This window comes from Pararge aegeria, chromosome 16 (genome assembly GCF_905163445.1).
Source record: "Pararge aegeria chromosome 16, ilParAegt1.1, whole genome shotgun sequence".
In the NCBI taxonomy this organism is placed as follows: Eukaryota; Metazoa; Arthropoda; class Insecta; order Lepidoptera; family Nymphalidae; genus Pararge; species Pararge aegeria.
Genome location: NC_053195.1, coordinates 6,036,502 through 6,051,125, shown reverse-complemented (window position 1 = coordinate 6,051,125; position 14,624 = coordinate 6,036,502). Strand labels below are relative to the sequence as shown.

The 14,624-nt window shown below is 32.9% G+C and overlaps 1 protein-coding gene across 1 annotated transcript in view; it reads right to left on the bottom strand.

Annotated features, from left to right (window-relative positions):
* Nucleotides 1–9,603: 9,603 nt before the first annotated feature.
* LOC120630619 (collagen alpha-1(XXVIII) chain-like) overlaps nucleotides 9,604–14,624 on the bottom strand; it is a 39,864-nt gene continuing 34,843 nt past the window's right edge. The window contains exons 19-22 of the mRNA XM_039899884.1: nucleotides 13,703–13,882; nucleotides 12,451–12,588; nucleotides 10,782–10,874; nucleotides 9,604–9,772 (exon numbers count right to left, since the gene is read on the bottom strand). Coding sequence (XP_039755818.1) covers nucleotides 9,604–9,772; nucleotides 10,782–10,874; nucleotides 12,451–12,588; nucleotides 13,703–13,882 — 580 coding nt within the window. The remainder of the gene's footprint in view (nucleotides 9,773–10,781; nucleotides 10,875–12,450; nucleotides 12,589–13,702; nucleotides 13,883–14,624) is intronic.

Below are 14,624 nucleotides of genomic sequence, written 5' to 3'. Positions count from 1 at the left end.
GTAATACCGGCGGACTTTGCCGTGTGGTGTCGTTGTCGTACGAGGTAACTAAGGCAATATAACAGAGAATCGGCAGCGACCTCTGTGATACTACTGTTATCGTGATTATGAACAAACCCTACCGTTGGTAGTTAGTCTGTCGATGATGACGATGACGATATGATGATGATAATTTCCCATGAGATTAAGAAGTGTTTCTTTCGTGATGTGGTTCTAGTGTATCGTTTGATAATTTTATATGTATTATTTAACTTTATTTTTCCACTTAAACTTTTCCCAGCAAACCCGTGACGCTAATCAAGGCTATACCTGAAAATCAGCGCTGCAGTTATTAAATATTGCAGCATGATGCTGAGGTAGCAGCCTTTTCAGCTGAAGCACCTTTCGATAAGGCATTTAGTTGTGTATAATTAATATATAGTGTATAATTCGTTTTAATGTTATTAGTAATTAGTTTTCATTAGTTTACTTATGTGTGGAAGCTGAATAAAGTTATTATTATGAAATGTTTTAGCTGTAGATCATCTGTATAAATGAAAGAGGAAAGTTTCCCAAAAAATATGCAGCGGAGACCTTTTTTTAACATGTTTAAGAGAAGTCTTCCCACCATACATTCAGTGGCGGTACTACCATACAAGCCGAAAAGCCCGGCTTGCGTTTCAATAAATCTCCTATAATAATTCATACTTGATAGTAATGAGGAAATAAAAAAGTATGAACTTTGACTCAATAGTGTATTACAATGCGCGATTTCTGAACGCAGTGGTACACAAATTCCCGAACGCAGCAAACTTCCGAGTGGCGGCGATGGAATGACAAAATATCAAGATCGCGCACGAAGACCTCTAGCTTTGTCTCACTCACTCTCGTTGGCTTGCATGGGGCTTATTTTTTACTGCTTTCACCTATAGAAATGTTAGTGTTTTTAGCAGAGACAATCTAAATTATATAATAATTTATATGGACATAAAAAGCAACATTACGGGTTGAAGTTCGTCAGGTTGTCAAATTTGAACAACTTCACACTTCTCCGATAGAGTGTTGTGATTCATAGTTTGAAGTTTATTAGTGTTTGCTTGAGTTCGAAAAAGTGCATTTCATTGTTTTTTTTTCCATTATTAATTAATTAAAGTAAATTTTATTAACAATTAGTTCAAATTGTGTGGAAATTGTTTCTTGTGGCGGGCTCAGGTGTGTGCAAACTATAATTGGTGAACAAAAGGTAAATTATTTAACTTTTTTGGAAAAAAAACAGCTAATAACATCACCGAAACTTTTTAAAACTAGTTAGAGGCAATTTAATAGATCGTTAAACAATACTCGTTGGGTTGTTTGATGCTCCCATTCTAGTAAATTATATTGTCGGTATTGCATATTTTTTTGTAATGAAAAGAACGTTTGGAACGCGGCTGGTTACAAAGATTTAAATAACTTTTCAGGTGCTATAAAAAGACACCAGATTTACACATAAACATTTGAGTACTGTTATTAATTTTTTTATTTTCGGCAAACAGCGCATAGAACCTTCTTTATCCCACCAATTATCAATTGAAATTTCCAATCATAATTCGCGTGTTGACCATAATCGTAGTGATTTTCAAAGATTGTTTGATATTGTTTGTCATTTGGCATAGCAAGAACTACCTTTTAGAGGTCATGACGAGTCAAATAGTTCATTAAAAAAAGGAAATTTCTTTCTTTATTGAAATTTCTTTATTACTTGTATTGTTACTTTCAAAATAGGATCTTATTTTAGAAAAACATATGCAAAATCAACTAAGCGGCAAATCCGAGCCGAGTTATTTATCTAATAAAATTCAAAATGATATTATTCATTCCGTAGGTGATGTAATTAAGTCTCGCGTCGATTTAAAATTAATTTGACATCATTTGTTTCGGTTATTATCGATGTAACTCCCGATGTTAGCAACAGAGAAGTCCGTTAATGTGTCTGAAAGTCGTACGTCGGACACACTTTAATATATTTTTTTAGGGCTTGCCCATCTTCAAAACCCTAGGAACGCCACTGCATACATTATCTTCGTCAAACGCTAAACTACCTAATTTAGCTAATTTTTATCCGTCTTACTTGACATTATTTGTTATAGTTTGGCTAATTTACAAAACATATTAGGAAATCATAGTTTATGACTTATTTATGTCCTCTAAATAAGTCAAAAACTATGATTTACTGCTACTACGGTAAATGTACAATTCTATCACAATCCATTCAGAAGCTTTTTTTATGTAACAAACATCCATTAGCGTTGATAATATTAGAAGAATAGAATATTGTAGGATTATCACAATCCAACCTCACACTACTTTCCGTTGTACTTTGTGTTACAGTGAAGTGTTTACAGTGAATCATCAAAAGTCTATTTCTGCGAATACTTTCAAGAAATTTCATAGTGGGCTACCTGAGAATCCATTACACTATGTCTCGTTAACGACTTACGATTTCTAAGCATTCTGCCAACCCCTTGAAAGGCTCATAAATATTAAATGAAAATACAACACATTAAAAAACCATTTTATTCAAAAAACAAACGTACTTATTAAGTACAATATAATTTCATAACTTAATATTTCAATTAAAATGACAAATCAATACAATACTAGGCATACACAGTTGAGTAATCTGGCGCATAAGATCTAACTCAAACATTGAATTAGATTTTAATACCATACTAGAAGAGACATTGTAAAGAATGCAGCACATGAAGGTAGCAAACACCCCTTCTAAATTATTACGCAGGCGAGCACTCCGTAGAGAAACAAAAAATTGGTATCCGCTGTTATCAGCTGAGACGTCTGGATAGGAATTTTATTTTATTATACTGCAAATAGGGACAAAATTCTGGAGATGATGTAAGGTATCTTCTAGTAGGTATTCTTTAAAATATACATTCAGTCATTATAACATGTTTCGAGTTCACAATACACTCATAATAGGTTTAATATAATTGAAGGGTTCATCTCTAGTCAACCAAGTCACTGTATTTGGATGCTTTAAACCTTATGACAGTAATACATAAAAAATTTATATATCTAACACAAAATTATACATAAAACTTTTTTTTAAATGAACCATTTTGATTAGGTTTCTGACAAATCGAGTTTTTTGTGGGTAATCTCAAATGGAGGCTCCATTTGCTCTAACCACGATAAAACAAGTTGTTAAATGTTGTTTCACAGTGTCTGTTGTTGCATACAATAATGTTAAAGCACTGAATGGTATGCATCGTCTAAACGATATATAATATTGTTTTGCAAAAGGTAATTCTTGTGAGCAATTATTATTTAACCAGAATTACCTCTAGTCGTATAGACCTTCTATACGTTATATTACGCAATAATATCTCTGGTATTCTAATATTCAACTGATAGTTTTATGCCGCAGTTCATAATATAATTATGGCATACAGTACATGTAGCCCAGGAAAATACATATAATCATTAGTGAAATACTTGCATTTAGACGTCTTTGTAGAAATTATACCTCGTTTATTATGAGTTACTTATTATAATAAAATAAATTTGGAAGTTTGTTTTAGTATTGTGGTAACAATTGCAGTTATCACTATCATATTAAAATAGTGTATATTACGCATTATGGTAACTCTACAAATCTTTAGGCCTGCGTTTTTAATACTAATTTGATGAGGAACGTTCAGAAAAATAATAAAAGGGTGTAAACTTTAAGTCTCGTTTTAAGTAATTTTCCTGGCCTACATTAAAACTTGGACAGGCGGCAATATAATATTGCAAAACCCGCCCGAGTTTGAATTTGAATATTTTAGGGTTACTAAAGCAACCGTACTTTAGACTCGAAAAGCCTTGTACTGTGCTTAATACAGTTTTTTACTAACAATAAATAACCTGAAATGTTTAAAGCTTATTACAGACATGGCATAAAATTGCAGTGGCTCGGTTATAGTTTAAAGTTGTCAACACATGTGTGTTAAGCACATACGGCACAACACATTAACACAGCGGCAGAGGTGCTTGCGAATGACGATGTATCGTTAAACTTATAAGGAAGTCAGAGTGTCCCTCCCTAATATTAAACATATTATAAATGCGAAAGGGATTTTTAGTTTGTCCTTTCACACAACATCATTCGTAATATTTGTAGGGGTACAAGGATAGTTAATGAACCGTACACGGTGAAAAAGTCCCAGGAATGGCTACTAATTTTCTATTTACACGTTATGTCTCTGTGTGACTTTAAGCATGTGAAAGCAATTGCAGACGAATTTTTATGTGAAACTATTTTATCGGATAGAAACAGGCGTTACTCTTCCGAATTACATGATATATTATGAAAATTAAGCTTAATTTGCTATACTCCGTGAAAATCAGATGAATCTGTACGATGCAATTTGTAATCTATTCAAACCTTATACTCCCCACCAAACAGATCTTCGGCAATGTGCACTCTACGTACGTATCGCTCCGACACCCGAAGCTGTTCAGGAGATGTTGACTTTACAATCTTTACAATTATTCATTGGCATTTCGCGGAGTATAGAAAATGAAGCTTAATTTTCATAACTATCGTATCATTGTGTGACCAGTCAATGTGTGCACGAACCTTTAACAATTATATAGAAGAAATTATATTGAAATGATACTAAAATTATCTTACAAATAGCCTACAAGGCTATATTCAGATTGTGAGTTTTAAGCCTTAGCAGCTAAGAAAACGATTCGTCCTAGTTACAAAACTTTATAAATACCTGTACAATAATTATTCTATAGAAATTGTACATAAATATTATCTATATATTTTAAATTGCTAGTTTTTATTTAGCCTGGGAAGCCGAGTGTGGAAATTAACACATGTATCAAATACATGACACAATGTCAAACAAGTCTCATATCAAAGTAGATAGCTCTTAAACTATTTTTAGTTTTACCAGCGCTTTTTAATTTAGATTTCAGATGTTTTTATTAAGAAGGGTGGCGTCCATTTATTGGTCTCCCAGCAATGAAATTAGAGAAAATCAGATGTCCTAAAACTCGAAGCATCTTTAGATTTTGACAGATTTTACTTAACTTATATCCGACGGTCTGCAGTGATATGGTTCACTAGTAAGTATAAAACAACTTTTTTTATAAAAAAGCAAACCAATCTAAAAACTCACAACTTGAATATATAAACGGATTTATAAATTCAAAATAAACAGAGTTATTCATATTGAATCTTAAATATAATAAAAACAAATGAACTACTGAAAATGGCAGTAGTTTCTTATACTATGAAATATTAAATTTAACAGAAATATATTTACATCCACGTACCTGTTACATTTCACTATCTATACAGGGCTGTTGCTTTTTTTAAAATTTACACAATATATTATTATAATTTTATAAAATTTTTTAAAGCCAACTATTTACAAAACGACTATAATTTCAAAATGGCTGATACGATCAATAAAACACGGTTTCCAACCACCGATTTACGGAAATATATTTTGGCAGTTACAATGACCGTGCACCATTAAATACGAATACAAATACCGGATTATAATGTATGGGTTTTGGTCAACGAGTACCTTAACCGGAAACTGCGCACCAATAAAAAAAAGATGATATTGTGGTCGGTAGTCCCACATAGTGCTGGTTTTACTGCATAACTAACATTTTATATGAATATATACTGTATACTATGATCCAGAATCAATTAAAGCCACGCAAGTTATTCAGTGAACAAGTTTAGTATTTTCATCTTCTTGATAAGTCAATGAACGTCTATGACGACATGCATTCATTAAAAAGATGAAAACATAATATTATTATGTCAAACATTACAAAAATTAAAACTTCTTCTAAACTACAACAAACTTAGCGCCGTTCAAATTGAGACAGACATGGGCGTGGTAGCAAACTATTGCTTCTTTGTATTGCCAGCCTTAGCCTTTGAAATACATTAAGCACCAATTCTTAAGGCATCTTTCGTTGCCTATATTAATTAAATTTTTCATTTCTAATAACCATGGGCCCAAATATACAAACCCAAGGACCTAACTAAGGTTTTAACAACGCTTGTAGAACGTTTACGGAAAACGAGATAAATTATCACCGCCATAGCAACGCAGGTGATATTGTTTTTACCATTGCTTTAATATCTGATCTGGTTTTAAGCGTAAGGAAAGCTGATAAATAACGATCACGGTTACAATCCAGCAATTTATTTTAAACTAATTTGTTTTTGTAACTTTTTTACGGAATGTTTAAAATGTATGCTTCTAGCATAAATCTACAAATTCCCTGCATGTGTAGTCCACATAACTTCACCTCCTTAGAGATAAAATTACGGGTAGGTAAGTTGTATCCCTTGTTCTAAGCCATATGTTTAAACAAAGTTGAAGGGTCCAACTTAATATGCGTTGCTTGGAACCCCTTTACTTATATGTTATTCTGATTTACGGCATAAGATTTAAAACTTTTGTGATTCATATTAAGGCACTTTACTATTTTACTATTGTTGGTACAACGCGAAATTGATTCAGCATCTATAAGTTAACTTATGCACTCACACAGCTGACAAAAGGCTTCGAATTTTTTTTTATTTGGGCATACTGGGCCAATAATAGGATAAGGATAAGGTGCGAAAATGCAGGACATGTGTCGACGTTTCGGTACTGGAACTAATCGATGTTGCACGAATATTTTAGGCAATAGCTCAAAATAGTCCGGTTATATCACAGGTTCGAAAAACCTTTTTTAAGGTGGGTATAATGTCATCTTATAACCACTGTGGTCACTAACTACAAAAAATTCTCGCTTTTGAAGTTTCATTGCTTTAAAATAACCGTTCTTCATCAATCACCAAGTATTTAATGGTTTTTGTTTTAACAAACGTCGTTCGATTTACTTAAGGTACGAGTACAGTAAGTGGTGGGAAACCGTTACTATAAACAAAGGATTTTATATTGTCGTCATGCTCCACCAGATTTTGTTTTAGAAACTATATTACCTACATATAAATTATTTATTTACAGTCTTCACATTTTGCTTATTTCTTACCTTTAAGTACTACCATGGGTATTAGACGGACAGTCATATTTGTTTTATGTACCAACTACACGTAGTAATTAAGTCTGTGACGAAAACTAACCTCAAGTGATTTATTATTTAAAAGGATGTTTGTATAGAAGAAAAGTGATACATTCTTCTTCTACTGTCTGCGGTAACTTGCTTTCAGACAACCCGATATGGCTCACAGAAAGGAACATTAAGTTCAAAGGCTTTAAAGCACAGTCCATTGACTGGATTTTGCATATAAAGTTTAACTGCAAACAGTGAAGACACTGGCGTGATCAATGTATTGGTCTTTTGCCCCATCGATTAAATTTCCGTAAAAAATATTTAGTTGTTTTAGAAGCAACTATTTTAATGCCAGTAAATTCTTCTGAGTATGCTCTAAATCTTCAAATATACTAGGAGTTCAGAACTTTAAGCAGAAATTTATTTTAGCGTTTTAGATCTGTATAGTAATTTCACAATTGAAGAATTTAAGAGTGAGGTCAGGTCATGGAATTTTGTAAAATAAAATGTAAGTGTATGAGAGAAAGAGCTTTGAACTGAAGCAAATTGCTCATAATGTGGTTGGTTCCATTAAAGTTTTGTATTTAAAGTACTATTCGTCTCATGGACATAAAATGTCCAATTTATTTACTGCTATTTTTGTGGTTAAACCACTGTTATGCTGCCGGCGAAACCTCAATTATAAATTATAATTAATTTCGATGTGCATTGATAGGTACTGAAAAACATGAAGTTAAAACTTATTTATTTAAATGAAAATTATCTGTTGTATTTATAAATAATGTGACCTAATTGGAATAAATTGAGAATAACAACTAATGATTCAGAAGAATACCTATCAGTGATGGCTAAGAATTTACTGTTTACGTGCTGAAGAATTTCTTCTTCTGTATCCGAAAAACGTTATTCATAAATTTATTTAGGGTCCAAATATCGCCTACAATCCTTTAATATAACTTAAGAATTATTCGTAATGGACTCTGGTTTGATATTGTGGAGTAATTATTATAATCATCTTATTAATTGATTGACGCTGTAAAACAGGCCATTCGGGTTAATTTCAAATTACACGTTCTATCGCAACTTTTATATAACTGCTCCCTGCAACTCTGTTGACATTGCTTGTCCATCTACGAACCCTGCATAAAAAAGTTAATTCCAGATTAAGGTCTCCATTCTAAAGTGACCATCGGTTCTCCGTTGTACGTCCACAGTCCATTGCTACTTTAGCTTTTAAACTAGTTAAGCTTTATCAGTACCTCTGACTCTTCCATATTTCTGATTTGATAGCACTCTAAATTAACCGCGGGGAATTTTAAATGGTAAATGGTATCAAATTGACGGTTTAGCACGATTTTTGCACGCTAAGTCTTGCGTTTATATCTTACATACCATTCAGTAATTACAACCCAAATAAGTAGTATTGCTTTAATATTGCTTTGGAAAGATCACAAAACTAATGTATGCTTTTTTTTGTAATTTAATCTTGGTGGTTTTAGGTAAGTAGTCATATTACAATATTATTTAACATTGTTAGACTAATCAGATATTTTCTTTTATATTAATGATACTCCTTTAGTGAATAATAAACGATCCTATTATATTAATACTTTGTTATTAATTTTATCTGTATTCGTATCTGTTTGATGTATAAAACATGCTTCTGCATATACAGAAAAAAGTGATACATATTTTATCAGTTTTCGTGCGTATAAAGAAGCAATTTTCATCTTATTATTTTTTCCCTGAGCCGTCATATTTTCTTGCTTTTTGGAATTAAAAACTTCTTATATAAAAGCAGGACTTAACTACAGGACGTAAGTTCGTGAAGGTCGTACAAACAAATTTAATTTAGTTGCATCATCTTTATCAATCGATTAATGGCTCACTACAATGCAAAAATGCAATTCCTGATACTACTCTCAAAATAAGAAGGGTTTAGGCCGTAGTCAACCAAGCTGGCCAAGTGCCTTTGAAAACATTTTTCAGGATTCCTTAGTATTCCAGCATCAGGTGGTGATACGGGTTTCCTTACAAAGTTTTCTTCACCGTAAAAGCATGTATTAAAATGCACATTACTCCGAAAAATTTGTTATAGTTGGGTGCCTGAAATCGAATTTGGGTTCCCTAAAACGCTATAAAATCTTAACCACTTGGCTATCACCACTTCATATTCGACTTATCAAATAATATATATTATTTAATTGTCCTGTATAATAGCATATTGTAATTAAATTATATTGTAATTAATATATATTTACAACAACTCTAAGTAGCTAGTAGCCATTTTCATCATGAATTTGAAATGAGTTCATTAATTCAATAAAAATATGTCTAACTACGTATAACGTCAATAAAGTATGTTTGTTTTAATAATTTATTAGTGACAACGGCCATCTTTTTATTCGATAAATGGGCATTGGAATCAATTTGTCAATTTGATACTAGGATCGTGCCTGAAAGACAATATTGGTTTAATATTTATGTCAATAATACCAATAGCAGTACTTAAGGGTTACGTAAAAATAATTATGAATTAAACGTCTATACAATGTCTGTAGGTGTCGTTATGTTTAGATCTTCGTTGTATTCCAGGAACTCTTCTTCCGTTATTTCGAACTCAGGATTTATTTCTAATCTAATAGTTCTATTCAAAGTTTTTTCAAGTTCAGAAGTTTTATTGATTTCAAGGTCATCTTCGGATACAGGTTTTCTGCCGAAGAAAACATAAATGAAATCTATGAAGGGGTCTCATGTAAGTGGGTGAAATATTAGTGATGTAATAAACGTTAGATGGATTATATCAGTGGTGATTCAATTGACTTTTAAAAAATGCGAAAAAAAAATATATGTTTAATTTTATATTATCTCACATTTCATTCCTTTTAATACTCTACTAATAATATTATTTGGACCAGGTTTCTGAGACTAAGTTTGTCAAAAATGTTATGAATATACTTTCTGATAGGGTTCACAGAAATTTTAGCAAACTCGGTATCATATTATTATAAAATTAAAGGAGGATTGCTGCAATTTGTTTCTTCATGCTATATAGCCCTTGATAACACCGTTTACATGCCACTGTTTTCAGTGCAGGAACGCATAGCAAAGTCAACAATACTATACTAAAGTAGCAAAAACAGATGTAGAAATTATCAAATTCAAATTTGAATTTTTTTTGAATTTTGAATTTTGAATTTTGAATTTGAATTTAAAAACAGATGTAGAAATTATCAATATAATGCTATAAAAAGTAACACCCACAACAGTGATTATTACTCTCTACAACTATTTTTATAAAGGCATAATTAATAAATATACATATAAATAATAATTAGTATAATAATAATAATAATAATTAAAAATATCTTTATTATATATATATTTATTGTGTGCGTGTGTACGTCACTGAACTCCTCTTAAACGGCTGCACCGATTCGAATGAATTTTTTGGTATGCGTTTGGGCACCCTGGATGGTTTAGATTCAATCAGCCCGACAGATGGCGCTGGGGTCCACCAGTATTATTATAAATTAAAAGCACAAATCAAATGAAACTACAGTCGTAAGACCACTTGATTGCTTACTACGAACTAGTAAAACAGGCTCTGACACTATGAGTTGAAGATTTCGTTATTTAAAAAAAAAACGTATTGACGCATGTGTACCAACATAAAGAAAGATGGAACCGTGTAGTTCATACATTAATGTTTTCTTGCTTACCTTATTCTCCTTGGAGGTGGCTTGCTTATTTTAATAGAAACTTCTGGTTTACGTTCCAAGCACAACACGATCAGTCGCGTACTGCATGGATACCTGAGTAAAATGAAGTATTTACAGTAAGATACGAAAGAAATACCTACTACAAAAAAAATATCAGAAAATGGATAAAAAGAAACGACAATTTCAATTAATATTGCAAAGATTTCCTAATTTCGCAATTGTGCTATAACCAACTAAAAGGCAGCGTATATTCACTATTCAAAATAATTTATTAAACACCTTTGAGACATGCCATTAATTAATCTCAGACATTAGTTGCCGATACATTAGTTGAATCCTTTTTATCTATAACACGCTGGTATCTTATTAAATAAAATAAACAATTTTTAAAAATGTGTCGGTATTTAATACATATTTATGTGAAAACGTAAGGCAACACATATTTTTTTTCAAGGCTGGCACAAATATAAAGATGTACTTTATATTTATCAATTAAACGTTTCTAATTTTTAAAGTACCATGTTTTGCGGGTGTCGTGGGGGCGAATTTGTACTATACACGTGGCAATTAGAGTCCAAATCCTACCAGTTTCAGGAATCTGTGTTGTTATACCGATTACAGAACTCTAGCTCGGGACAACATAAAATATGAAACAAAAATTGGAACTGAAGATTTGTGGATGAAAAATATAATATCAAAATTATCAGATGACCCAAATTAATTGTCGGTCAGTGGACATATTACGTTATATAAGGCTACGTCATAAAGCTAATGGGCTGATCTCTGATTTGCTGATGAACTTTTCAAAGATGAGTACGGCACTGTTCCATTTGCTATCGAAGTTAAAACTCTGGAATAATTTTTTAAGGAACTTTAGCGAAACTTGGCAAGTGGTTCAATTCAATAATCTCAATTAAATAAATATTTATACTGGTATTCAGCAAAAAAGACACGACAGAGGTTATATTTCTCTTTGCATATACGATTTTGAACATTATTATTGCGTAAGCCATCCCGATGATGTTTATGAGCATTATAATACTGTTGCTGCCTTAGTAAGTCTTCTTACTTTGACTGCGATCTAACCAGAAGGTAAGGTTAAATATCTTAAATGGACGCACGCTATTATGCTAGTTTATAAATCTATAGGCTATCGCAAAGAAAATAAATGATATCACAGAAAAGAATATTCACAGGGGAGATTTTTTTTTAATGGGCTGTCATGGATTCGGTTTCTGATCAGATCTGTCTTTATGTATTTTTGTCTAACAGAGCTTTAACAGCTGCTAGTTTCTATTACCTTAATCATCATAATATCAAATTATCGGCTCACTATAGGGCACGGGTCCCAACTCGCAATGAAATGGGGTTAAGGCAGTCCACCACACTGGCCCAGTGCGGATTGGTGGACTCCACACAACTTTGACAACATTATGGAGAACTCTCAGGCATGCAGGTTTCCTCACGATGTTTTCCTTTACCGTTGAATCATGTGATATTTTAATTGCTAAAAACGCACATAACTAAGAGGTGAGTGCTGGGATCCAAACTCGCCCTCCCGAAAGTGAAGTCAAAGTCCTACCCACTGGGCTAGATTCTACCACCCTACCTATACTTAAAGACTGCGCCTTCTAGAGATGGTTGCACACAATCAGAAAACGAAACTTACGTCTCTACATCAAGCAGCTTATTGGTGGTCAGTGTAGAGGCGAGGCCGAAGCTGTTAGGTCTGCCGTTGTGCCACGAAGCGCAGTTCAATCCCAACGCCTCAGCAGGACCGTATCCGTGCCATATCGCTTTTGTAGGCCTTAGAAAACATGATAAATACATGCATCATCAATAACCGCTCCACTACAGGGCTCGGCTCTCCCACAGTGAGAAGGGTTGAGGCCGTAGTCCACCACGCTGTTCCAGTGCGGATTGGTGAGAATACATGCATACATGAATACACGCTTTTTGTATAATATTTTATTACTGCCAAACCCGCACTTGGTCCCCGTGTTGGGTTATGTTCGAAGACTGTTTTTTCTATAAGAGACGTGGCCTGTGTCCAGAAGTGGGACTTTAATAGGCTAGGGATAATTACTATTGAGGTAAAAGTAGCACCTATTTTAACAACAGCCTCATCTTTATCATTATTCACAATTTTGGTACAAATAAGCTGAGGCAGCTGAACTCAAGCCCCCTATCTCATAAAAAATAGAGATTTAGAGTATAAAACCACCATGCTAATCCATTTCACGATCACGGCTGTAATGCTTACTATCAGTTTTTCAATTCCCGGCACAGGCCCAAAAACGAAATTAGTTAAAAACAAAACCGGTCCGGAGTTAGAAAGTTGTGCCTCGGACAAATCATTATGCGACCAAGATGTAGCCAGTCCCTTAATTTAGTTACTTTTCTGAAACATGATCAATGATGGCAATTTGTCATCTAAATATATATAAAAGGCATAGGTGACTGACTGACTGACTGACTGACTGATCTATCAACGCACAGCTCTAAACACTGGACGGATCGGGCTGAAATTTTGCATACAGATAGTTATTACAACGTAGGCATCCGCTAAGAAACGATTTTTGAAAATTCCATCCCTAAGAAGGGGATGAAAGTTTAATTTATCAATTTATCTTTCAAGTTACATCCATGAAACTTTGATTCATCAAATTTTCCATGAAATTTCGATAAAAAAAAAAGAAATACGTGTTTCACAAATTTTACATAGGGGATGAAAATTTGTATGAAAGTTTCTGATTTTTAATTAATTTACGTTCATATTATTCTTTTAGCAGCAAGACATTTTTTTAAAAATTTACCAAATCAAAAATTGAACTTAAAGTGAGCGAAGCCGCGGGCAAAAGCTAGTCTCTATAGTAGTTTAATTAGTAGTTAAGTTTTTAAATTATTATGCTAATGCTTACCATTCTGCATCCATCATCACGTCCTTTCCATTAAAGCTGTACAATTCAGTGTCGTACTTAAGTTCAGCTCCCGAACCGTCGAACATTTCATTCCAAGAGTTGAATAGGAGCTCACCCCGCATGTTTACGATGGCAAGATCCCGATAATCCCGTTTCAAATAGTTATCTAAGTTAAACTCCCTGCATAAAAAAGTTTGTATAAATTCAAAATGTTTAATAGCTGTCATAGACTAAGAGGGTTTTTTTTAATATCGTCCTCATTGACATAAAAAACGAAACAGCTGATAGCTAATACAAAAATATTGCATGTGCTAAGACGCTGAAAATGTCCTTATAAGTTTATCTTTTATGAGACATGTTGGCCTAATTATTGGCGCATTGAGTGAATATGTTACTAGTGAACTCACTGCACTTAAAGCCATAAACAACAATTAAATTGAATTGATGTAAGGTAAACTAATACGTAAACAATATAAAAATGACAATGTTTTAAGAATATTTAATATATATAATATTTTTTATATATAGTAATATGGCAACATAAGCGTAAAAAACCATAAAATTACACATAGCGAGTCAATGAAAATTCATGGTTTTTAAAGTACCTACCCTCTTTGCATAAAATGGGATAAATAATTCACATATGGTCTTAGAACTCGTGGACACGAGGGTGGGTTGCTTCACTCAAAAATGCAGATACTCCTCCTTAAAACGTTCGTATTGCATACAGTCTACACGATGCATAAATACGGGAAGAAACAACTGTTCACGACAGATATGACATTGTTAAATTCGTAAAAGAAGTGCAGAAAGCTCAGTTTCGTAAGACAATGCATATTTAATATTTTTTTCAAGTGGAATTGTATTATTTTCATTTTGTAATGAGATCTATAACAGAAGTCCTAATTTTTCTATCAAAATA